We start from the raw sequence: 26,730 nt of genomic DNA on the forward strand, positions 1-26,730 counted from the left end.
TCTTAAAGACCGTCTAGAGGGGCTCTTGACTTAAACAATGAAGAAACAATCAGACTTGTAACCTGAGTAACACTTTTAGAATTAATGAATTAGTACATAATTGCTTGACCTTTTTAAACCAGACTTGATGACTTCATCGCACCTCTGATGGCTGTTATCACAGCTTGATCTTTGAGCATGAACCTCACTAAATAAGAAAAAGTATATGTTTTTTTTACCTGTTCGATCGCAGCATCCTTGGATAACAGTTAACAGATCGTCACAGACTGTTAATTGGATTCAGATGCAGGCTATTTGCTGGCTATGTCTTCGAGTTGATATGTCTCCGTTAGAGAAAGAGAAAATCTCAGTACCCACTGATGCTTATACTGCAGAGGTAATAACTGCTGTGTGCATTGCTCCTTTACTTGACATGAAAGCCCATCTCATCTATGGTTGTAGAAATGTGCTTGTTTTCTCTAGGAAGTCATTCAGAAGACATAAAACCTAGGTTTTAGCGACACCTCTTTAGCCAACGCCGATTCAAGATTCATCACTGAATCCAGTGTCCATCCACAGTCCATGGCTGTTCCTCTTTAACTGACTGCAACCTTGTTCGGTCCATTTCAGTTGTCCATGATGGTTTACGATTGGCGTCTCTGTACATCCAATTTCCGTCTTCTATCTTCAAGATGTTCTGCTTCAGTTTTTCTATCCCGACAAAGATATTTTCCTTGATCTACCTGAATATTGACCTTTTACAACCCTCTGTCTCATTGTTTGCACCCTCTTATTTTAAGCCCAGCTAAGTTGGAGCAATTAAGATCTTTGCCACACTCTGTGGGGATTTTCTTGCTCCCCTGTTGGGAGATCATTAAGGTCTACGATGACTCACACCGCAAACTTTTTCAGAACAGTTACACACTCAAGTGTGATGTTTTGTTAATTATTTTTTCCCCCAGAAAATAAAGATTACAGGGCGAGTTGAAATTATATGATAATGTTGAAATGAGAAATAACTGTATTTTTAGAATTCAACAAAAACCGGGACAGTGATGGTCTTCATAAAGTTAAAAAAATAAACTTAAAAACTACTCTAATTTGCTCAAAATGTTTACATATGTGCAGCTTGGATAGGTAAATATTTCCCTTTTTTACATATTATGGGGGGAGTGGTGGCCTAGTGGTTAGAGAGCAGCATGCTTGCATCCTGGAGATGGTGCAAGGTTCCTGGTTCAACTCCCACAGACTACCACTCCGGGTCCGTGAGCAAAACCCTTCCCTGTAGTTCTACATCCTCCACTCCCGTACATGTTCATTCCATTCCAGACCGAGTCCGTGACAAGCAGAGCCTACTGCATCCACTGTTACTCCGTCTAGCTCCGCTCTGAAGTTCCTTGGAGACTGAGGAGAGCAAATGATCATCTTCACAACAAGCAGAAGGCAAATCTATTTGGAGAGGACTATCATGTTTCAAATTAAATGCTGAAATGACCCATCTGCTTCCTTATTTGGTGCACATCCGATATTTAAATAAAACAGTTAATTTTATTGTGAGTATTAAAACAATTGATTTAATTTGTGGTTAACGATCTCTATTTAGACCATTTAACTTTAACAAACTGGATGTTGTTGGTGTTCATTTTCCTGTTTGCTATGATTGGAATTGTGGAGTTTGACGGGGCCGGAGCCCCCAGAAAATTGGAGATGTTCGGTAAATTTGACGGTGACTGACGGAGAGCAGGTCCGTCAACGGTGACATCCGGAGTGGTCATGGAGAATGCGGAACTGTTCTCAATAATTAACATAACAAAGTAGGTTCTCCGTCGTTTAGACGTGGACGAACGTGAACGGAACGGAGCAAACATGGAGGATGTGCAATCTGGAGTTAACCCAAGAATGTTCCCCCAGGGGCCATGCAGTAGCAGCCCACTGGCCCCCAAGGGTTAGGTTAAATGCAAAAGATAACTTTCAATGGAGTGTATTTGATAATAAATATGATGATGAGTATCATTAATAATAATAATAATAATAATAATAATAATAATAATAATAATAATAATAATAATAATAATAATAATAATAATAATAATAATATATTAACAGAACTCGAGATGTATTTTATTTTAATTTCTAATTGCACCGTATGTTTTCCGTCATGCAACCTTTCCAGCTCCGATCGCAACTGATACAGCCGTCATACAATGGTAATGCTGGCAGTACAATGAAGGTGTGAGTGTGTGACACTTATTGTCTTTGGAGAGGCAACGTATAAAGAACGGTTGACTTCACAACGCTCACTATATAGTTCATGTGTTTGCACTAGATTTGCACTTAAAGAGATTCAGTGTTAGACTGCTCCCCCTTCCCACCAGTCTTCCCACCCCCACCTGCCCATGTCTCTCCATCCCATTGTTCTAAAAGTATGGTAAGGTGAGAGCGGGACCATGATAATCACCTTGCAGACAGGATGTCATCCAACACCACATTATCTGGTTAGCGGCACCCTTTCGGGAGCAACGCTCTGATAATTTCAGGGCACTAACCTTTTCTCACATGGCATACAGGGAGGCCGATTGCTGGCATAGTGAAGTAAAACCACTTCTTCTCTGTTGTGTCTTCTTTGTTGCAATGTCGCGAAAGGCAAAACCAGTTTAAGAGGTCGGAATGAAGCGCCGGTCTGAAAGACCATCAGAGAGTATGCTGCATTTTAAACCAGACTATCAAAACAAGGTAAGGTGACCCAAGCGTTCTGATGTTACAGACAACCTGGCTAATTCATCATTGATTAGTTGTTGTGTTTCTTTTGTGTCCCTGGTAGGACGTTATTAAGGTCTTAAGTGATATCTGCATAATTCTCCGTGAGTGATAGCGACGCATAAGTAGCTGACATTTAGCAGAGCCGTTGATAAGAAATGAAACGTCTGAGTTGTGTTTTATTGGTTGTCTCAGCTTTTAAAAGACTCAGTGTCATCGAGCCATGGATATGAGACAAAATGTGATTTAATTAAGATACGATATGAAATTTAACCTTTCTTTCTGTGGTAGATTTTCCCACACAAAAGCTACTTTGATAAGAGAATTTGTGCATTGTGTAAGTGCCTGGTATCGCACATTAGGCATTTCATGAAGATCTTCTGGCATTTACAGGTTTTACCTCAAATCTTTTACAATATTTGTTATGAAATGTTGTTATAAAAATACCTGGATGGAAAATGAACACTTGCTGCTACAATTTCTTTAAATAGGAAGAGCTCTTTTTCGTAAATATGCCTAAGGGATTTGCTGGATACGCCATTTGCCAAAGGGTTTTTTAAATCCCAAGCTCCTTGATGGCATACAGTGAACTGCAAAAGTCTTCATACCCTTTGAACGATTTCATGTTTATGTCAAATTGCAGCCACGGGCCTTAATGTATTTTATTGGGATTTTTGTAGGGGCTGACACAAAGTTCTGTATCAAGTAGTTGTGAAAATGCATGATTTCAAACTTTTTTTCTAAATAAAATTCTTAAAATTGCTGTATTAGGATTTAGTTTTCCCCAGTCAGTACTTTATAGAACCCTTTTTGCTGCAAGCTTCATAGCTGCAGGTCTTTTGGTGCCAAGTCGCTACCAACTTTGCATATCCAGAAATGTGTGCCAATTCGCTTTGCAAACTAGACCCAGTTCAGTCAGATTGGTTGTGTGCTGCTGTTTCCAAGTATTTCCTCTGATCTGGACTTTGACTGTGACACATCAGATACATCACCTTTGCTATCTAGTTTTAGATGCATGACAAAATTCCTGCTGTTGGATGGCAAATGGTCTCAAGCCTCAACTCCATCCATCTTACCATCAACTCTGACCTACTTCCCTGTTCTGCTGGTGAAAATCCAAAAGCATAATGCTGCCATCAGCGTTTTTCAGGGTGTTTACACCAGTGTGCAGTTTGTGTTTTCTGCCAAGGATTGCATTTTGCCTATAGGCGGAAAAGTTAAATTCTGCTCACATCTGACCACAGTACCTTTCCTCACATACTAGCTTTGTCTCCTACATGGCATTCTTTCAAAACCTGGTTCCTTTTCACTGTCCCATAAAAGCCAGTTCTGCTGAATGCATGACTAATGATGTTCCTGTCAACCGGGTTCTCCAAATCAGGCAGCGGATCTCTGCAGATCCTCTAGAGCTGCCATCGGCTTCTTGGCTGGTGCTCTGATGAACGTTCCCCCGAGCCCGTCAGTCTAGGCCGAGAGCAATGTCTTGGTATATTCACATTTGTGCCAAAATCTCTTTTCAAATAATTTGAACAGTGCTCTGTGAGATGCCTGAAGATAAGGATACTGGTTTATTGTAAAATCATTCTATTAAACTCTCCAACTTTATCCCTGATCTGTCTGGTGTGTGTGTGTGTGTGTGTGTGTGTGTGTGTGTGTGTGTGTGTGTGTGTGTGTGTGTGTGTGTGTGTTAAAGTCTTCAATACTGCTGGTCTCAAGTCCAGTCTTGGTCTTGTCTTAGTCTGTTCTGCTTCAAATATATTTTCAATGATCTTGTGTCGGTTTTTGATGTTCTGGAACATCTATATATATATATATATATATATATATATATATATATATATATATATATATATATATATATATATATATATATATATATGTTTTAAGATTAGTCAAAATTACAGCCGAAACATTCACTTAAACAGCAATACATTGAAATTCGGGGAATACATTGTTTTTATTTTGGAATCTCAATTCTGACACCTGTGCCTCTGGACAGCAGATGAGAAGAAGAGAAAAGAAAGGGAGAAAGATTTTCCAGTGCAAACCGTATGAATCATTTTCACAGAGAAAGACAGAATGTTGAGCTAAGTCCTCTGCCTTCATCTGCCGCTTCCATTCACACCGTCTACAACTACTGCTTAGTTAATCATGCAGTGCACGGAACAAGATCAAGTTCGAAATTAAATAAAATTCATATCTACACGTGTATCTGTGAACTGAACGCTGGACCTCTCCCATTCTTTATATTGTTGTATTTTTTTTTTTTTTACAAGGAACACTTTCTGCCGTGTCCTCACCTGGGGCTAAACTCAAACCTCTGATCGGAGTGGCCATTAAATGTATATCATTTATAGCCGCAGCTCAGCTGGTTGGGTAGTCAGCACTGACAGCTGATAGCCCTCAGCCGTCCAAGGTGAGAGTGCACATGCAGATGAGAAAGTGATAGGTGGTTGGAGAGAAGACGTAGGAGAGGTGAGGTGCTGAGTCAAGGAGCTGTCATGTCGCAGATGTTTCGGAAGAAGCTCTGGAGACAAATTGTTTCCAAGGTCATTCGGGTGAGCGAGTTAATGCGAGCGACTGGGTTTTCAGCTGATGATATCCTCCTGCTGTCCTTATCTACTTCTCTGTCATGTTTAATGCCCTTTTCAGTGCTTTCATTTCCTATGACGTAATTAGAAATTGAAACAGGCAAAAAATAAGCTCAAGATTTTTATTTCCTTTCGCCGTAATTTCGTACTTGCCAGAATGCTACTTGTGTTTTCCACATCATAGCTCATCATTGCATTGTTGCATTATTGTCAGTTTGCTTTTTAATTTCAAACTGACAGTTCATTACAAGACTTGTCAGTTTCGGCACAGCTTATCTCTGCATGTGACTTCCTTTGCCTCTGAAAGATCTCAGTGCTTTTTTTCTGCTGTGACATAAGTCTGCCTCTGCTGGTTTCCATGCCTGCATAATGCAAAGACTTAAACACGGACAGAAACCGTGGCCAGCAGGAGCTCGCACAGGTGCTGTCGGCCCAAGGTTTACTCTGAGGCTGGAAGGCTGCTGGATGTTTGGCGAATACAGAAACAAACCTCTGACCAATCAGTAAAAACTGCCCTGAAAGAAGATTTTGTTGAATGAAACAGCGCACTGAAATTTTAGACTAGTGGTTCAAACTTTTGCGTTTTCTTGATTGGGCCGTCTTGTCATTTCTTTGTGCTGCTGCTGGTTTGTCTCTTTGGCTCTTGGCACCGTCTCATCACTCAGCTCTCAGTAGCACACACTACCTACGGTAGATTGCCTTTAGAAAAAAAAAACAGGTAAACTTTTTTTTTTTTTTTTAAAACATGTTTTTTTCCCCCCCACAGAGAGAGTAAAACTTTTCCAAAACACTAGATGAAAATATCACTGTCTGGAGTTATTTCATTATCTTCAAGGTCTACTGCAGACGCTTGGCTGTGACATAGATCAGAAACTTGACCATCAGCTTTGGAGAGCATTAATCCAACATGCATTTAAATTCACAAATTGTATATAAAGAAAGGTTTTCTGCTCCTGTGAAAGTCTGACGTACCATACTTGCAAGCTATGTCTGTTATCTGCGAAAACCTTCATTTGAATTGACTTGCAACTAAACAGGAGTTGTGTAACGCGTAATATGAGTCCACCCCTAAAGACATCCTTTATCGGTGGTTGAACAGCCTTGGATTTCCTTTGCATGAATGTTTTAAAGACCTTAACGGGCCGATCAGAGCTACGTCTGAATACCTATCATGACACGGCAAAGCATTCCTTCAATAAATGATCGTTTTCTGCTAGTTCAAACTCCCGAACTCATAAGAGATTTAAGATTACTCATAACTTCTTTAAAGTTATGACTAATTTAGTTTTACCTGTGAAAAGGTTACATGTGGAAAACCTTGAGTTGGAATGAACACTACCTTCAGCGTGGAAGGAATTTTGATCAACAAGGACAGTTTTCAACGCTTTGATGGTCCTCCGCTGTTTAAAGAATTCAGTTATCGGCCGTCAGTAGCAACGCGGCCATGGATTGGGTCAGGTGATGTGTTGCATCCTGGAAGCTGCCAGCCCAAGTGAGGTGACTTCCTGTGGTCTACCTCACAGCTGAGTTAGAAGAAAGAAGACAGGCACAAAAAAAAAAAATCAAATCCGTTATGATGTTATGACCAGCCAATTGGTATCAGGACTAGTTAACCCAGTCCAATTTGCTTGCATGATCATTTTTAACCACAATAGACTTTGCAGTTTTATCTAGCTTCTTGATGTAAACTCCTGCAAATGAAGTTACACAGCGTGGGTGCATCACTGTTATTCAGTCACTTGCTCTGAAGCGTTTTACTGTTGCATCCGGCTCAGTCTGATGCGCAATAAGGAACTACCAATACATCCAATGGTTCCCATGAACTTGCAGCTTTACAATCTCAGTGACCTCTGGCTAAATCAGGGGTTGGTTGTACAAAAACAATTCCCCTATCACAAACGGAATGGTGAGAACGGCATGGGGCGGTGATCCAGATCAGGTTCCTTGAGTAAAACTACAGATAAAGCTGGACCAAATATAGCATTCCTTATGCTTCTGCTGTGGCACAAACTGATGAAAGTAGGTGAAAGGGAAAAGGAAACTAAATCTCCTCATCTTTTTGTTCCTGCTCCCAAACCGTTTCCTCTCAGATTTAATGTCAGACATCATAACTCAAACTTAGAGAAAATCCTTTTCTTCAGACTTGAGAGAGAACACAATAAAGTCTTTGATTAAAAGTTTGGCCTTTAATCACTTTTAGAAAATGTTCTGAAAATTCTTTTCCAGTCCTTTTCAAAAACTATCTTTTGTTTTGGTTTTATTTAATCAATCGTCCACAGGTAGATTAAAATGGTTGTTAGTGTACCTGTTCAATTTATTTCTTGGTTCTAATAGTAACCATCTCTCAAGTGTTAATATCGTCTTTTCTTAAAATTGTCTTTTTGGATAAATAGGCTAAATCTGATCATTCCTTTGTTTAATGTTTGTAAGGTGTTTGGCAAGAGGCGGGATGTATAGGATACAGGTCGCCAGCATCACAAGGCAACACAGAGACACACAGGCCTAAAAAATGTCCAAACACATTCATACCAAAGGTCCATTTAGGTCAACCACATTCCCAAACATTCATGTTTTTGGACTATGGCTGAAATTTGAACTCCTTCTTGCTGCAAGGCAACAGTACTAACCACTGTTCATCAAAAACTGTGCTGCGGTTCTGTAAAATCAGACATCTTGGGGCTCTTTAGCCAAAAAAAAAAAAGAGTAAAAAAAAAAAAAGAATCTTCCTGCTACAGTCCAATTTGCACATCTGTGTAGTCATCACCACATTTTCTATTTGAAGCTTCTAGCGGCCATGTGATCCTGCTCTTACTAACTCTGACACCCTCATCAAATGAGAAATCCAGCCTGCTCCTCCTCACCCCAGCTTCACAGAGCCAATCCCTCTGGGTCTAACTAAGAAGAACCGCTACCCTCTTCCTTCACCTTTCTGCCTTGAAGCGTTTGCAGAACTTTTCATCCACATTTACATTTAAGTTAATTTCCACCAACTTTCTTCATTTTTCCTGTTAAATAACATTTTCCTTTTTCATCACTTTCCCCCCTTACCAACCTTTTTCTGAACGTTTTACCTCTCACTTTGTATTTTCATACTCATTTACCTGTTTCAGTTTTAGCAACGCATTATGTTTCTATAATTAATTTTGTTCATAGTCTATTTGCACTATAGAGCCAAAAGTACTCGCTCACCTGCCTTGACTAGCGTATGAACTTTTATGGTATCTCATTATCAGTCCATAGGGTTCAATATAACGTTGATCCACACTTTGTAACTATAACAGCTTTGCTCTTCTGGGAAGGCTGTCCACAAAGATTTAGAGTCGCTTGTTTTGAACATACTTCCATAAGAGCAATTGTGAAGAATAAAGTGATTATATTACCAGAACAATGTCATAATATTTTGTGAATAAAGTCGGAATATCACATGAATAAAGTCACAGTCGCTTGCACAATTGTTTCATAGTCCTGATACTAATAGCAATTTGATGCTGATGTGCTAAAAAGATTAAGTATTTCCTTATTTGTGAAACCAATACCAAAGTATATTTTTCTAGATGCTCAACATTCCTCTTTCTGTATATTTTTACATCAGAGATCAACCATATCAGCCCATTAATTACATTTCTCTGTATATTTTATGCAGCAAAAGTTAAGGGAGGAGCGTGAGGCCAAGCGTGCCCAGCTGGATGGAAGACATGACTACATCCTCAGCATCGTGGCCTCCTGCCTGGGACTGGAAAAGTCGGACGTTGAAGATGCCATTCTGGAAGGAAACCAGGTATTTAAATTCAGCTTTCACAGAAATGGCTCGACTGTTTTAACAAAAAAAAAAAAAAAAAAACACAGTAGCCTTCAAACCTGTTATGGATAGACTTTGGCCAATGTTGAAAAATGTCAGAAAGTTCAAAATCATTCCCTTTTGTGTGAGATTACCTGTTATCATACAGCAGGTATTGCCAGACCACAATAAGAGTAATTAGGAGAGACCGCAATAAGCAGTCAGGAGGTCTGTTTTTTATTACTAATGATTTCAAAGGTTTGTCTCAAGCATTTTGAAGGGTATTTCCTACTAGAATAAAAAGTTTATAAAGCAAGAAATCATTTGTCAGAGAAAGTAACAGTTTAATTTAACATTAGGTAATCTTATAACTTTGTCTACTTAATTAGCTACTTCACTAACTTTATCTTTAGGCAACTAAATACTAAATGCAATCTAGCCAAAATGTCTTCTGTATGACATGTCATTTAGAAACGATTTTATTTTTTTAGTATTGTTGCTGTCTGCTTCTCATCCGTTTTGAGTGTTTCGTCACATCTCCCTCAAAGTCTTGCAATGTGTCGTTGTGTTTTATCTTACTTCTCAAACAGATCGGTCGTATGGAACAATTCTTTGTGGCAAACGGTCTTCCACACCTCATGTTTTATTATCAGCAAACAGAGCCTACAGAAGGAGGTAACATGGGGAGGGTAAAAAAAAAAATAAAAAAAAATTACACTCAGTGGATTAAAGCTGGCAAACTGTTTTGAACAGAGACAATATAGAAAGCAGTGCAGCTGAAACGTAAAGACTGATGACTAACTCCTTATTTCAGCAGCGGCAACCTCTCCACCCACCCAGCCTGATGCCCACCAGCCTGGTCACGCAAAGAAAGTGTTTGTAACTGATGGAAGTGACGTGGCCTTGACCGGAGTATGCGTCTTCTTCACCAGAGCCAACACTTTGAAAGCAATAACCTCCGAGAACATACACAGAGTGAGTCAGTGTTTGGCTTAAAGCCAAATCACAATTTTGGCCCCAACTGTGAGAGTGAATAGTAAAAACAGCAAAACTTTACAGATCAACCTTCTTCTGTAAATCAGGCTCCACATTATGTGAAGGACATATGTATTATAGACCTTGTTTCAAGGAATATGTGACCAATAGAGAGGAAACAAAACAAGTCCAGCGTGTATTTACAGTCAGGGTGTAGTGCTAAAAAACATTTGAGTGGATCTGGCAAAATATAAAAAAAATTATGTTGCTCATTCTTTTCTTTTTCTTTTTTATATAACCAGCTAAAAAACATACAAGAGAGAAAAATCCTTTTTTTGGAGGTGCTCATGAATGCTTCTTTTGTCTAAAGATAAGTGGGACAGCAGGGGTGTTCATCAATAGCACTGTGATATCAGGTTGTTTTGCTCATTGATCGTAGCCGCCCTCATGCTGCCTGCAGGAAAGCTAATCACTTCTTCTGGTAACAGGCCATGTCTGCTACAGGTCATTGCAAAAGGCGAATAAAGAAAGATACGGTGAAGTAGAGGTGTTTCACAAATAAGCAAACTGGGCAGAAAGAGCCGTCATTGTCCACTAAGGCTTGGTTGGCGAGGCAATCTGACTGTAGCTTTTAATAGTAATATGAGTAATAGTAATATACTTCATATGAAGCAGAGCTAAGAACTGCATGGAGTCACGAGTGGAATGATGAGAATGGACAGAAGGTATATTTAAGTAGGATATTCAATTTATGAAAATAGTATGATAATAGCAATGACAGGCAAAAAAAGACAGCAGTCAATAGTTAGCCTATGTTAAACCAATATGCTGAATTCAGGAAAAGAAAAAAGAAATCCAATTCACATCAACCAAAACATTGCTTTGAGTTCATGTTGGATTCAAACTCAGTAGAAGAGTTTATTTTTCAGATCATAAGGGAGAATAAACAAAAGAGTTCAGGAGTCCAAAGTTGGATGCAAAGAAGGGAAAATTAAAATTTCCCTTAACGTTCCAGAGAAACAGTGAGATTTGATTTCCTAACACAAAGCAGCGTGTGGTTAGCTTGCCATCAACGGGTTTTAACCAACAGCAAGTAAGTGCAATTAAATAACTTGCTATATACCATAGCTGGTTCATAATTCACCATGTGAACATCATCTCAATGTCAGTAAATTTCCTTCTCCATAATTCAAATAAAAGTGCACTTTAGAATGTAGACTTAAAATGTATGACCATTAAGGCTCATTGCAATTAGTCAAGTACATGCATTATTCATATAAGCAGTAATTGAGCAAAAGATCCATTCAATGTAGCCACAATACAATTACATATAGTACCAATTATGGTTGCATAAGTATGAATAAGAAGAACCCACAAAACAACCATAGAAGTAATCAAATAACTGAGGCAAGATGGGGAAATGAGGCAGAAGGCAAGAAATAAATCCAATCAAAATAGGACGTAATTAAGAATCTAGTGAATTAAACAAAATAGGAGCAAAAAGAAAATGAACAGATAATAATCAAACTAAAATCTTAAACACCAGAGGTGGAAAGACTACCAAAAGAATGTACTTAAGTAAAAGTACAGTTACTTTGATACAAATGTACTTAAATACAAGTAAAGACTAGTGTAAAATGTTACTCAAGCAAATGTAAACAGTAACTCAGTAAAATTTTACTTTAAGTAAATATTACTTAGTTACATTTTTATGAGCATTTCACAAAAGAGATATTGGTCTCAAACGGTTTCTTGTTAGAAGAGCCATCGCAGCATCTTTCTCTGTCTACCAAACCCTCTGAATTCTTCACTACATCCATGAAGCTTCGCTGTAGTTTTTCTCTTCTTCGGTTTTGATCTCCATCTCAGAGCTGCCAGGCTCTGTTTATGCAAATAAACCTGCCTGGGCAAGGTTAGTTTATTTGCACTATTTGCACTCTTTTTTTCTGTTCTGGTGGCTCTATTCTGTTTAAAAAGGAAAAGAAAAATACTCCAGCATGTAAAATAATATGCTTGATACAGTTCAGGGTTCAATTAAAGTCCCTTAAATGAAAGTTGCGCCAACTCAGCGAGTGGCGCCATTTTGGGTCTAAACTTGCCACAGGCAGGCGCTTTAACACTGTTATGTTATGCGCGTTTCGCACCTTCTAATACCCTTCAGGCAGGTGTTCTGAATAAAACACAACTGAGTGTTGATGATCACCTACTAGGCATCCAGAAAAGCTGATATTACATTTTAATAAGACTTGAGAGAGACATTTTTAAGTGAACTGTATACTTCTCTTTTACTGTCTTGAAGTCCAGAATTGGTCCCATAGGACAAAAATCAGACACACATTATGCTACAGCACAATGAAATAAAGCAAGAAGTCCAGAAGAAAATTTCACATAAAAAATCGGACGGTCGGTGAAAATCAAACATGTTTGAAATTCAGTCGGCCGTCGTGAGGTTTTCGTGAGCGCATCCTGCTGTTCAAGCAGAGCTACGAGGGAGCGCCCTCCCCTCCTCTCCGTCCCCGCCAAGGGAGGGAGGGGAGCAGGCATCCCCAAAGCGACCTTCGCCCGGCCCGGGACCCGCGGGGCTCGGACGTCGGCTCGCGGGGCGAGGGGAGGGCAAACGCTCCGGTCCGCGCGACGCGCTGGCCGCCTGTTTCGGCACGCCTCCGCTTGCGGGGCGGGTCGGGCGACCTGCCGTGCCGCCGGCCGCCGGTGCGGTGCGTGAGCTGGGCTCGACCCCCTGCTCTGGGTCCCTGTCACCCACCATCGCTCGCCTGCCTCTGCCACCACAGCGAGCGGTCCCAGGGGGGCACCATGTACAGAATGAGCAGTCCGGTCGCGTCCGAGCGTCGCGCCGCACAGATCGTGAGCGGTGAACTTTTTAAACCCCGCGGTTCCATCGTACAGTTTGAGATGTATATTAGTACCACCACTGAAAAACTCGTACAGGGTATGCCCGGCTTAGCGGTTGGGGACTGGCGGGGAGAGACGAGCTTTGCGCGTTTTTTTTTTTTGTTTTGTTTTTATATTGGCGAGGCGGCCGCCAAACTTAGCGCTGCGGGAAACCCTGACTTCAGAAAAAAAAAAGCCCACATACCTCACACAAGCAAGAGTTTTTAATGTAGGTCTCCAAGTTTTGTTCGTCTCTTGGTCCAAGCGACTGACTCGTTGATCCACAATAAACGCCGCTCTTCATCGCTTGGAAAACGGAACATCCGCGTCCCTTTATCAGTGCTGTTGCTGCAGCCGTGGGCACAACACCCTGGCATGGTGGCTTATTTTCGAAATAAAGAAATACTCGAAATAATCAGAAAAAATAAAATAAAAATAAAAGAAATCGGTCGCTCGCAGTGTTGTAAACGCGCTGAGCTTAGCCGAGCCTAGACCCAAAATGGCCGCATGAGATCACGTGACCCGAAAAAAATGGAACGCCCATGTCGCAACTTTCATTTAAGGGACTTTAGGTTCAATCAGAGGCCTCTAGCTTTAAAAATATGCAATCTCAATAATTTGGCAAAGATTTAATTAGATTCTGATAAAGGTCTTTGGACTTTTTACACATTTAATTGTTATTTACCAACCTGTGAATAAAATCAACCTGCACACCATCACATATAAACGTTGTTTGGTAATTTATTTATGAGATAAAGATGCTTTTCAAAATAGGACAAGAAACAATGTCACAAATTACAAAGGATTTTTTAAAAAAAATGGTCAAAAGTAAGCCCGGTGTTTTACACTGAAGCAAAGTGTTTAGGTTTTTCCACACTAAAACACGTTCAACTTATTTGTTTCATTTCCATGAGAGGTTTTTATGAGAAAGCCTCTTTTTCCACCCTTCACAGTTAGTTAGATACAACAACAACGTTGTACATATCCTGTTATTTTCGTTTTCCCAGAAGTGTTTCTGATGGGTACGTGGATGGTTGGTAAGAAAATGATCTAGAGCAGTTTGTGTCAATAAGAAGCTCATTGTTTTGCCTTGCTCCTGTGGAGCGTTGCCCGTCGAGTTTCTACGTTGTTTAGGTCCATTTGACTTTGTGAAATATTGTTTTCATTTTGAACCGGCAGCACATTTATTGCTGTGATGGAACGTGGCAACATGCTTGTGTCAGTCTCAGGCGGATTCTGTCTGATTTTGAGATGGGAGGGGAAAAAAAAGGTCCTAAAACCGAATACTGATATTCAATAGACTATAATGATTCTTCGTTTATGTAGTAAGTGCACACTTTTCTGAATTTGCAGGATGTGAACTTCAACATGTTGGACACGACAGAAGGTGGGCTGTTAAAAAGTGTGGAGCAGTTGCTCTCAGAGGTTTTTATTCCCACACTGAGGAAAATAAACCACGGTTGGGGGGAGCTGGCCAGTCCTCAGGCCCAGGATGTAAAACAAGAGTTCATATCTTCACTCGAAAGCTTTGTTTCTGTTCTGGTGGGTGCCCAGGAGAGCCTACAAGAAAAGGTGCGTAACAGACACCCCTTCATGAATAAATTACAAAGCAGGTGACCATCTCATCCATACTATTGCTTGTAAATCTATGAATGCCATGGGAAAATACAGATATATAACATTTAAAGTAAAGATCAAAGAGGACATAAATAAAACCTATGAAGAGCCGTTTGTGCTGAACACTTTTTCTTTACACAGGAAAAAAAATTGTTCAGTAAGCATAAATTCAAATCTTGAAGAAAAATAAATAACTCAAAGACAGAGAGAGGGGAAACAAAAATGTCACATTGTTTTGCCTCCAGGTTACCTTGAAGGAGTGCGACACGTTTGACTTGCGGGTGTTGAAGTCCCCAGCAGATTACATGGCAGCAGCCAACAGCGCAGAAACCACTGAAAAGATAGAAGCCTGCATGAAAGTTTGGATCAAACAGATAGAACAGGTGAGAAAAATCCTCTCCAGGGCATCACCATTTATATTTGATGTTTCATGAAACTTGCTTTGGTCCTGTTGGCGTTTCTCTTTGACTGAACTGCCTACGGACAGGTTTGAAAAGAGGCTTTGCTCTGTGTCTGTAACAAAGGAGAATATACCAGCAGTGTAATTAAAATGTAACTTGATGCTTAAGGAAAAAGACAAAACTGGAGGAACAAAAAAAATATATAACCGCGTCTCCTTAATGAAATTTAAGTAGAGGTAGCCCAAAATATTGATAATTCTTCCGGTATTTGCCATACTTAAAAACATTGGCTCCTAGCCTTAGGTAGCCACTTAGCTAATAACCAGAGACTCCTTCTCCTTCTGCAGCTGTTTGCAGGGTGGAGGAAATCTGTGAGCATTGTAAATAAATTGAAATATATACAATATTCTAGTCAATTGATGTTTGAGTTCCAAAGAATCCAGCAAAACCTGATCCTAACAAAACTGAAAATGACAAATAGAAGAAGAATTACATTTGTAAAAGTCGGGCTCAGCTATTAAAATTATATCAGTTGATTTCTACTGCGTAGTCACTGTGCTTACATTGAATAGTTTGAACATAACAGTCCAAAATACCCTGATACTTAACTCTAGTGTGTCCAAATGAAAAGGTCCCTTATTCATAGGAAGAAATGATGTTCTGTCCAAACTGAGAGTAAATGCAGCTCTGTTCTCCAGGTTCTTGCAGAGAGTGACCAGCTCCGAAAAGAGGCGGATGACCTCGGGCCTCGGGCCGAACTGGACCACTGGAAAAAACGCATGTCTCGCTTCAACTATCTTTTGGACCAGCTGAAAACCCCAGAAGTCAGCGCTGTTCTAGGGGTGCTCCTGCTGGCCAAATCTAAACTCATCAAGGTCAGAAATGATTGGAACCACATGTAAAAAAAATAAAAAAAATAATAAAAATGTTTTTGGTTTCTTAGAGAACATTAATTTTGTTCTTCCAAACCTTTCTTGCAAATTTGTCATGTTGAATAACAATGCATTAAATACAATGAGCATGTTTTTGCTCCAGTCATGGCGGGAACTGGACATTAGGATTACTGATGCAGCTAACGAGGCCAAAGACAACGTGAAATACCTCTACAGCTTAGAGAGGTTTTGTGACCCACTCTACAACAGTGATCCAGTAAGTAAAAAACACACAACATGTAGCTGGCCTGCTGAGGAAAAAAAAAAAAAAAAAACACACATCACCATTGCTAGGATTTTACTGAAACAAGGTCGATCTCTTTGCAGGTATCAATGGTGGATGCAATCCCTGGTTTGATCAATGCCATCAAGCTGATTCATAGTATTTCCCGTTACTACAACACATCAGAGAAAATAACTTCACTTTTCGTCAAGGTACTGTAGGTTACTCCACGCCAAGTCAAATTCAGACACAAAAGGTTTTCAGACCTAAGCTGCATGAAAAACAGTAAGAAGTAGGAGTTACATTGTTTTTTTGTCTTTATCTGTGGGCAGTCATCTCAGACAATTTAATACGCAATTTATATACACGTGTTTTGCTTCTTATATTGCTTTAAATATGTCTAAATACATATAGATGGAGTCAAACACAGAGCATAGAAATAGATAAATGGAATATGTCTGCAAAGTGATGTAAACATTTCAAAACCTGTACACATAATAAGTCTCAGACAGACTTAAAATAAATGTCCAAAACCACTTGTTCTTCCAGGTCACAAACCAGATGATCACTTCTTGCAAAGCCTACATCACTAATAGTGGTTCAAATTCATTATGGGACCAACCTCAGCAAGTTGTCACGGATAAAATCAAAGCTGCAATTCGTCTAAATCAGGTATGAGATGCTGCTTATAGAAATAACTTTTTCTTATTTGTTTATCAGAGTTTTGATTATTCACCTTGTTACCAGTCATGGTTTCTTAGATGTGGTATTTATTATCAAGTGCTATCTTGATACGGACAGTTTTGATATTTCAGTTCTTAAGCCGAGACACCCGACCCAGCTGCATCTGTTTTGATGAGTTTATTTTTTCAAACTGTCGCTCAGGAGTACCAGCGGTGTTTTCATAAAACCAAGGAGGAGCTGGAACAAAGTCCTTCTCAGAGAAAGTTTGACATCAGTGAGATGTACATCTTTGGGAAGTTTGACACGTTCCAGCGGCGTCTAAACAAGATCCTGGAAATGTTTGAGACCATCTCCACCTACTCTGCACTGCAGGACTCTAAGATTGAAGGACTTGAAACCATGGCCACCAGATTTCAAGTAAGTGTATCGTATTGCCACATTGGAACGCTGTGAAGTGCTTTTCACAATGCAGAACCTAGCTCTATGAAATATGAATATTACCTGCCAGGTAAACGTACACAGTAGTTCTCTGCTACTGGTTTTGACTTTCTTGTGGATGAACGGTGAGAAATGCTCATACCTAAAATCAGAAATAAATTTGGCATTTACTTTAACAATAATATAACATTAGAACAAACAGATACTGACTGATTTTCAAACTTTTACTTTTGTTGCCCCCTTGAAAGAACAAAACATTTTCAGATCCCTCCATCCCACTTAAACTTCAACAAAATGGATGTCAAATGGTTCTCTTATATAATGAAGTCAAACTGTTGCTCTGAGGATTACCCAGAATCCCTTTCATATTTTATAACAGGTAAATACATTTATAATGTACAATACCGGTTTCTAACAACTGACATTTTGCAACACAGCTGTATTTTATTAATCATATAACATTAACAGTATAAAACTTTTTTAGTCTGACACATACCTGCAGTCAGAACAAAGGAGAAAATAAAAATGTTCACTGGCTGTGGTGTTCTCCCTTTGTAAAGATGGTAAATGTTACCTTTAGCTAGCCATGAACCTCTTCATCAATTAAATACAGAGACCCAAAATAGACTAGTTGAAAATAAGGCAAAAAAAAAAAATATCAACCCACTATTATCAAAGAAAAAAATACAGTTACATTAAGTTTTTATTATTATTTGTCGACATACATTTATAACTACGTGAGATCAATGCAGTGAGTATGCTGTCTGAGGATTACCCAGAATCCTCTGCTATATACTGAATACAGGTACAGACTGAAGCCAAGGCTGTTCCTCAAATGCTTTAGGATGGGTGTAGTTTGATTACCAATACATGTTTTTTTTTAAAAGACCTTTCAAAATAATTCTCCTTCAATATAATTTTATATTGCTCGCCTTTCTCCCCCGCTGTAACAAATACTTCAATGTATATGAACATATTATTATTTAATGAAATGTAAATGTTCTTATCTTCTCATGCTTTTATTCTATTTTACCATCAATCCAGAAATGTAGCTTCATTTCACTAGAGGTGGCTATAGAGCTGGAATTGATGAACATTTAAACTTTATATTTCGACACAGAACAACCATCATCCAAACAATGCCTTCACGACATTACAAAACTATGCAGATGAAATGGAGCTCAGTAGTTTAATGGGTTTAAGAGAAAGAAATCTGACTGTACAGAAACTGTAACAGCAGCAGATTCATCCCTGGGTCCCTTGCTTTGGTGTCTGTTTGTAAAACTAGATTGTATTGCCTTTGGTTAGAAAATGATGCAGGAATTAAATAAATATGTAAACCATTTTGTGATTAGAATGCATCTTTTTCCCTTGAGGATATGTTGATGTAACCTATCCTGTTTATGTTTTGCTTCCTTGGATGTACAGACTGCAGAAATGCAGGCAAAATGGGAGGTAATGTCTCATGGTCTTTATCTCTTGGCAACACATGATCTATTTCTGTAGTTTGCAGAGGTAGATGTAATAACTACAAACTATGCCAGTGCATATATTCAGTGACTAACTGCATGTAAAAAAAAAAACAAAAAAAACATTGTTCAAGTATTTTATACCTTTAATTTTATTTGCAGCAAATGCTTTCCGTTTATTTTATATTGGCATAAATGACAAAATCCAGTACAGTACAATGTCTTGTACTAAAGCCTACAGCTTTTAGCATGTCTACGAACTTGTAATTTGTAACATTTGTCGAGATACGATGTATGTTGACATGACCTTGTGTCGGTCCACCAATTAAAATGCCAGAATTATAAACACACAACGTACATAGAAGTTTGTGGTTGCAACATGAGAAAATGTGAAAAAGTTCAAGGGCTATGAATAATTTTGCAAGGCATTGTATGATTTATGCCGTATTGAAGATAGTTTTTATTTGACATTAAATAGTGTCTAACACACACAATCTGCTTACTAACATATTTCAAAACATTTAGAAACTGAACTGCAACATAGTAATTTAAGTTAAACATTTTAATGAAATTTCATCTTAAAAGAACTATAATTTACAAGAGACCTAACAAATAGTTTTTCTGAAGAAATTTATTTTTTTAGAAAACAACACAGACCCTCAGTTCTTGATTATATGTTTGTGTCTGGCAGGCTATAGTGATGAACATGAAGAAGAAACATTACAGTTTCCTAGACCACAGGAGAACTGACTTTGATGTTGATTACGAGGAGTTCTGCAAGAACACTTCCGAGCTCCATGTAAGTCGCGGGGTCTTTCAAGTACATATTTGGATGCGATCGGGTTGGTCTATAGGTGAATGGCAAACAATTAGCATTGTGCATGTGTGAAAGGAGAATCTGAGTGAAATGCAACGGAGTTTCTGTCACAAAACCAAGAAAGAGGCTTAAACTGGGATTTTCCTGATATCCAGGTTGAATTAAGCCTAGACTCGGTTTTACAAAAGCAGCAACACATAAATTACCATTGCAATTTATTCTGTGCAACCAGGGTGCTTAACTAAGCCAGGCTAACAGCCAGGCTTAGTTAATCCACTGGTGGTAGACTATCTCTAAATAGTCTAAAACCTAGGTTTTAGACAACCACCAGTGGTTTTTAGATCTGATTAAGGCTTTGTGACATGTGTAGGCTTCTCCCTCTGGAGAATTGGGAACTTTAAAAAGACAAGAGTAAATCTCAGTATGTTGTTTTTATATTGAGATGAAATAGAATTTTGCTACATTTTTATAAGATTTAATAATCATTGCAAGTTATTGTTTTGTATTTTCAGAACCAGCTGAAGACTTTCATGGATAATACATTTGAAAAGATTCAAAATACAGAAAGAGCTTTAAATGTGCTGGAGAAATTTATAAGGTAGTGTCTTATGTTTACTTTAATTATGTTGTTGTTGCTTAGTTTAAGGGTCAATTAAATGCAACTGATTATATGTGTTTGACCTACTAAAACAGGCTGGGCATCCCTGATCTTGGTGTCGATGAAAAGTATCAATACATCTTGCAGAACTACGGCCGGGACCTTGAAATGATTTTCAATATCTATGCAAGGCAAAAACTGGACCCTCCTATCGGCAGGAACATGCCACCAGTGGCAGGTCGGATCATGTGGGCTCGGCAGCTGTACAGCCGGATTCAGGGTCCCATGGATCTCTTTAAAAAGGTTTTTACTGAATCCATTTATGAAAAGTTGTTTCTTTTACATTTACAGATGTATTTTCTCATAAATTGACATCATTTTCCTGGTTAGCATGAAGGAGTTCTGTCCACAGCAGAGGCTAAGGCGATCATCAGGAACTTTAACAGGGTAGCAAGGATCCTGTTGGAGTATGAAATGCGGTACCATCACAGCTGGATGACAAAGGTGCAATAAATTGAGCAAAACATGCATAATAGAAAATCACAAACGAACGAGCTATCTCAACTAGTAACACCATATTAAGCCCGTCTACGTATGTGCGCCTTTGTGTGCAGACGTGTATGTATTGATGCATGTTTCTTCCACTTGTTTTTCTAACAACACACCCTGTAATCCCACGCAGATGGAATACACCAGGGCTGGCCTGAAGGCCTCTCTCTTGGTCAGGTCGTCAGTGACAGGACAGCTGTTTGTGAACCTTGACCCAGAGATACTTACACAGATCAGGGAAACGGACTGCATGAAGCGAATGAATCTGGAGATCCCTCCGTTTGCTTCTTTGTTGGAGCAGAAACAGGATATGCTTAAGAAGAATTATGATAAATTACAGGTATCTCACACAGTAGCATACATTTTGAAAGCCTGGAATTTATAATAGACATATTAGGAACAAAATTAAAATAAACTTTTTTTTTTACTTTTATTACAAAAAACGTGGGTGAAAACATGACAGAATGATATGCAAAAAATTCATACAAGGAAAAGTATTCATTTGATATATATTGGTTAATTCTCACAGGAAACATCAGTTTAATGTGTTTGTAGTGTACTAATAGTATAAAAAGGTGTATTTTTTTTTACAGTTAATGCTGAGCGAAAACACCAGAGTTCGAGCTAAGATTCAAACTGCATTTGAGCAACTGGCCATGCCACATGTTGCCAAGGTGAGATGTTTCATTGACAGTAAGCTTCTAAAGGTGTTGTAAAAGTAACAAGTACGTTGTCATGTTTTATGGTAAAAGTTAATAAATGGCACTTGATTCTTTCCAAATCTATTGATTGATTGATCGGCAAACTGGGGGCATCTCCAGAGGATCTGGTGGACCAAGGGTCCCCGATGCCGTTTGTTTGGCTTTGCACAATAAATACAGCACTGCGACTTGCTCGGTAAAAATCCCTGACGTCATGGTGAGTTGAACAGAGAAAAGGAACCGGCAAACGGATAGAAGCTCCTCCAATTTGACGATGCGGTGAAGCGAGCTGGGGGATAAAATGGCTGCATTGTCAGTGTAGTTGTGTAGTTGTGGTTGTGAGAGAGAGGTGAAACGTCAAAAAACCAACGGCAGGCAATTAATGCGAAAATTGGTCTTGTTCTGTTCGGTGTGAACGTACCTTAAGGCAACCTTTTAGGAATAGATGACTTATTTTCCATTTAGAAATTGCTTGATGCATCTTTGCTGGTTGTACAGGAGGCTCCAGATCTTCAGCTTCTGGGTTTGACTCAGGGTCAAAGATGTACTGTTGTACCATTGCGCATCTGTTTGCAGCTTATTTGCACAAAATTGACAGAGCCCTAAAAACAACTCATTCTGAAAGGAGCTCAAAATTGGTTAAACTGGAAAGGTAAAATCTCATTATCCGAGGATTTTGCAAAAACTTAATGAACATATTTTGCATAGTCCATAGACCTTGGAGGCATAATAGATCACCTTTAATTTTGGAATAGCAACCTTTCCAGACTGTTTCAAGAGTGGTTTGGTAATTGCTGTTTTTAAGGCATGTGGGACAATTCCTGACAAACGGGGCGAGTTTATCTGAGTTACATCAGACACGATGACAGTCAACCCTACAGAAAGCAAACAATCTTGTGAGGCATACGGCTTCAATAATTACTGGCATCAGGCTTGTGTTGCACATTTCAACACGGGGTTCTTTGTATAACCCAAATTTTAAGACTTTTTATTCTTTAAAAAAAATTTTGGGATAAAATCTTTTTTTTATATTGAAATAAAAGGGTCTATGCCACCAAGCACAGTTTATAACAAGTTCCTACCACTGAAAACATGGTGGTAATATTTAAATAGTTTGAATAAATTCAGTTTGGCTACTTTCCTTTTTTAATGGCGTTTGCATTTTATTTTACAGGTGGATGAGGCTATCCAGCCAGGTTTGACCTCCCTCAGCTGGACATCTCTGAGCATAGACAAGTATCTAAGCCGCATTGACAAAGCATTGGGTAAGCAAAAAAATAATAATACAGGCAGATCAATGCATCATATGCTGACACATGAGACATCCTGCAAGTCAGCACTGGCAGCATGTGGAAGATTCTTAATAAATGTATTCACTATGTACACGCAAGCAACTTTAATATGCAGTATGTATAAACTTTACCACTGATTAAACACTGTCCCTGCAAATCTTTCCCTTCCATTCACGCATTTCTTTCTGCTTCCTCCGTGTCCGCAGCTGATCTGGAGCTTTTAATAGACAGGGTGAATGACTTGGTGGAGTTCAGAATAGACGCAGTACTGCAGGAGATGAGTGCATCCACACTGTGCGTTCTGCCGGAGGATCAACCGGTCACCTGCGAAGAATTTGTCAAAACCACCAGGGTAAACATGACATGGAGGACATTTCTTTCAAACAAGATAAAGACATCGTTGTGCAGCTCGCTTTGCCACAGTGAACCTACCTTATCGGTTGTGCAGCTCCCCTCAGTCACAATTTGAAAAGCTACATACTATGTACACTATTCTAAAGAAAGTCTTTGAAGCAGCCCATGACTCACACATCTATAGAGATGCATTTTCCCTCCAGGCTTTAACTTTTTTTATTTTGCTGCGTGCACAGGACTTGTGCATAAAACAAGCTCAGAATCTGCACCTCAAGAGCACACTCGTGGAGGAGGCCACCAATGAACTCATCAACATGCTGATGGAATTCGACCACGGTCAGAAGGAGGAGGCGAAGGACGCGGAAGAAAACTGTAGTGAGAGCAAGACCAGGCATCACTTTGTAGCTGAAGGTACACTGTTGTTGTTCCTGTTGAGTGAAATGTTATAAAGGACATTACCAAACTGTGTTAAACATAACTGGATGGGAATGACGTTTCTTGAATGTGTTGTTGCTGTGTTTCTTTAGGTGAAGATGAACACTCCCCTGAAAGCCATCTAATCTCCAGAAACACCTTACTCCCCCCTTCCTCTTCTTTCGCGAGGAGGAGGAAGAAAAGAGATTTGATGGAAGTAATAGAAGAGGAAGCCCAGGAACTGCTCTCTTACTTTAACCACCGCAACGTGGATGCGCTGCTCAAAGTGACACGTAACACCCTGGAGATGCTACGCAAGCGCATCCATACCTCATCACTTGTGCATTTCTTGGGTGGGTAAACTCACACAAATAGTCCTCAATTTAATAAGGAAAATACAAGATTTAGAAATACACATTGCCTGTATATCAAGAGATTCATTTGGTTGATTATAAAGAACCAACACACAACTTCACATCACATGTGTGGCAGAGCTATTTCTGTAAAATAAGGGTTTAATATTTTAAAAGACAGACAAAGGAATTATGAGGTTAAAATTGGGAAATGTAATGTATCATTACTAAAACAGCCTGTATGTATTCTTGACAGAACGTGGACTATTGTTGTGATTTCTAAAAGGCTGCCAACCTCTCTAAATATTACAGATGGAAGCTGAACGCTCAACACGATGACAGAGCAACTTTATTGTACTCAATTCAGCAAGAGAGGAATGCCTTTCTCTCTTGGAGCGTTAATGAACCATAGATATGTCTCAACATTCTATGAAAAAATGCAGTAGCCTCAAACGTTTCTCTTTCTTGAGCTTTTTCTGACTTCATTTTTAAACATCTCATTGATACTAAAAGTGGCTAACATACGTAGAACCGTCTACTGTTGTCGGTGCAACCTGATGGCATTTGCCCATGCCACATTTAGTGATCGGGAAACTTTTGTTTTAGTTTTTCACTGTTTGGTGATTGGACAAGCTATTTGAGCTTAAAATCATCTTCCTCTGGTGTGCTTTTTTGTCCTGGCCTCTGGAGGAAACCATATGGAGAAGCTCGTCCCTCCTACTAGGACAATGAAGATCATGTGCCAGGGCAGGCTTTCTCTACAAAAAGGGAATTTTCAAGACTATATCGTAATTGTGTGATTCACTTTGTTAAAATATCTGGCATCAAACAAGACAGGCCTACTGCTGTAATAGTAACCAGAGTTTGTATTTAGGGACTTTTTCTGTGTGGGTGTGTCTGTACTGTTTTTAGCTTTCTTAGCTTTTAGAAGCAACACTGATGGACACAAACGGGCTAATACTCTTTAATCCGGCTCATTGCCTTTGTAATGCATGATACAATTTTATTCAAGAGGCATATAATATAAAATATAAAATAAAAACATTGTAATGTTGCAACTCCTCTTAAGTTAAATCAGAATCATCTCATTTATGTTGTTTTCAGAAATTTTCCCACGTTCTTTCGTATTGTTCTGACAATACATTATTGTCAGTATCATTATTATTGCCATCATCAATGTTACTGGTAAATATTACTACTACTAGGCATTTTTAAATTCTACCTACATGTATATTCTAACTTGAAGTAATATTAATGTTTTAGAGTGGCCCAGAAACAAATGTCTTGATTTGAATTTGATAAAATAATCTTCAAAAGGAGCTAAAGATTATGGTGGTGGCTTGAAGGCCTTCATACCTGAAAGATTTGAAGCAGATCACCAAAGTTACATTTTTAAATGCTAGTGGAAACATGCAAAAATATAGTCGGTTACTATAATGCCAAGAATGGTCAAATAAACCCTTATTTTCTTTAAATAAAATAAAAATTTAAACTCTTCTTTGTTCACTTTTTCCCAAAACTGATCCTGCTTTTACATGTCTTCATTATCTTTAGAGAGATTACTTATTTTACATGGGAAACTAATTTCTTGTTATATTCTAAATTTAAATCTTAAAGGGGTGCAAAAAATTATCTCAACTGTACCTTTCACATTTTCATTGTAATCCTGCTATTGGTGTCGCCAGAGGCTGTATTTGTTTTGCTTCACTCACACAAATGTACATAGACCGAACACAGCCCCCTGAACTTAACCCTAATTTTCCAACATACATTTACATTGTAATATCACAATAATTTTACAAACCTCTTCTAGAATGTAGCTTCATCTCTCATAAATAAAGGGTATCTTTTTGTTTTTGTACATATTAGGTTATATTTAAAGCATTAAAACCAAAAAAGCAGTCCACATACTAAAATCGTGGCATCTGTGGAATCTTTTCTCATGAGTGTAAATGTGATTTATTTGGAGCTCTGCACTGATGTGAATAATCCCATCAGCGGTGTGATGTTTCCTTATTTCCTCCCCGGTAGGTGAGAGTGATGCACCCAGCCATGAAAAACACAGTCGTCAGCAGGCCATCTTCCGAACCAATGTGACCCTCGCTATACCTAACATTGTCATGGTTCCAGCTCTGGAGGAGGTCCAGCAGGCTTTAAACAGAGCTGTGGAATGTGTGGTCAGTGTAAGCAAAGGGATAGGTCAATGGAGCAAAGAAAGAATCTCCAAGGTATGTTAACTGGAAAGTAACAATGACCCTAATAAATCAGACGTATAACTAACTTTTTATGCATTTTTCATTGCAAGCACTCCTGGATCTGTGCTACTGTGCTCGTTTTGTGTGTTTCTGCTCTGTCTTCTCAAACCCCCAGTCGGTCGTGGCCGATGGCCTTTCACATTGAGCCCGGTTCTGGTTCTGCTGGAGGTTTCTTCCCGTTAAAGGGGAGTTTTCCTCTCCACTGTCGCTACGTGCTCTTTCAAGATAAATGAATGCTGCAAGTCAATAGCTGTGTTTCCATCAATGTTTTTTTATGTGCATTTTGAGATATTGCGTTAGAAATGTTGATGGAAACGGCATAATAAGCGTAATGTCAGCTTCTGAACGTCGCTTTTATGTAGCCTGGTTAAGTCGCTCCATATCAGTAGATGAAAACATGCCTAATTGGCTTTTTTTTTATCCTTTTTGCAGCATTTTACAAGTTTGCTCACAATTTGCACGACAATTGGATGGAAACATGGCTAATGACTCCATGCAATCTGCTGGGTTTTCTTGAATCGAAAACTTTTTAACCAATCTGCCTGTATGATTTGATTTGATTGCATTGACTCTGTAAAGTGCCTTGAGATGACATGTGTTGGGAACATGCACCATATAAATAAAATCAAATTGAAAAATTTAATTCCTCGGGTAAACCAAACAA

The 26,730-nt window shown here is 39.0% G+C and overlaps 1 protein-coding gene across 1 annotated transcript in view; it reads left to right on the forward strand.

Annotated features, from left to right (window-relative positions):
• The window catches only part of dnah5 (dynein, axonemal, heavy chain 5), a 121,392-nt gene that overhangs the window by 5,292 nt on the left and 89,370 nt on the right, over positions 1-26,730 (forward strand). The window contains exons 2-23 of the mRNA XM_021317547.2: positions 8,971-9,105; positions 9,696-9,780; positions 9,920-10,080; positions 14,323-14,541; positions 14,832-14,969; positions 15,686-15,862; positions 16,023-16,136; positions 16,247-16,354; positions 16,692-16,814; positions 17,028-17,243; positions 18,693-18,719; positions 19,425-19,532; positions 20,063-20,148; positions 20,244-20,451; positions 20,539-20,652; positions 20,831-21,037; positions 21,291-21,371; positions 22,573-22,663; positions 22,897-23,042; positions 23,281-23,455; positions 23,572-23,811; positions 25,843-26,039. Coding sequence (XP_021173222.2) covers positions 8,971-9,105; positions 9,696-9,780; positions 9,920-10,080; positions 14,323-14,541; positions 14,832-14,969; positions 15,686-15,862; positions 16,023-16,136; positions 16,247-16,354; positions 16,692-16,814; positions 17,028-17,243; positions 18,693-18,719; positions 19,425-19,532; positions 20,063-20,148; positions 20,244-20,451; positions 20,539-20,652; positions 20,831-21,037; positions 21,291-21,371; positions 22,573-22,663; positions 22,897-23,042; positions 23,281-23,455; positions 23,572-23,811; positions 25,843-26,039 — 3,156 coding nt within the window. The remainder of the gene's footprint in view (positions 1-8,970; positions 9,106-9,695; positions 9,781-9,919; positions 10,081-14,322; positions 14,542-14,831; positions 14,970-15,685; positions 15,863-16,022; positions 16,137-16,246; positions 16,355-16,691; positions 16,815-17,027; positions 17,244-18,692; positions 18,720-19,424; positions 19,533-20,062; positions 20,149-20,243; positions 20,452-20,538; positions 20,653-20,830; positions 21,038-21,290; positions 21,372-22,572; positions 22,664-22,896; positions 23,043-23,280; positions 23,456-23,571; positions 23,812-25,842; positions 26,040-26,730) is intronic.

Source organism: Fundulus heteroclitus, chromosome 3 (assembly GCF_011125445.2).
Source record: "Fundulus heteroclitus isolate FHET01 chromosome 3, MU-UCD_Fhet_4.1, whole genome shotgun sequence".
NCBI lineage: Eukaryota > Metazoa > Chordata > Actinopteri > Cyprinodontiformes > Fundulidae > Fundulus > Fundulus heteroclitus.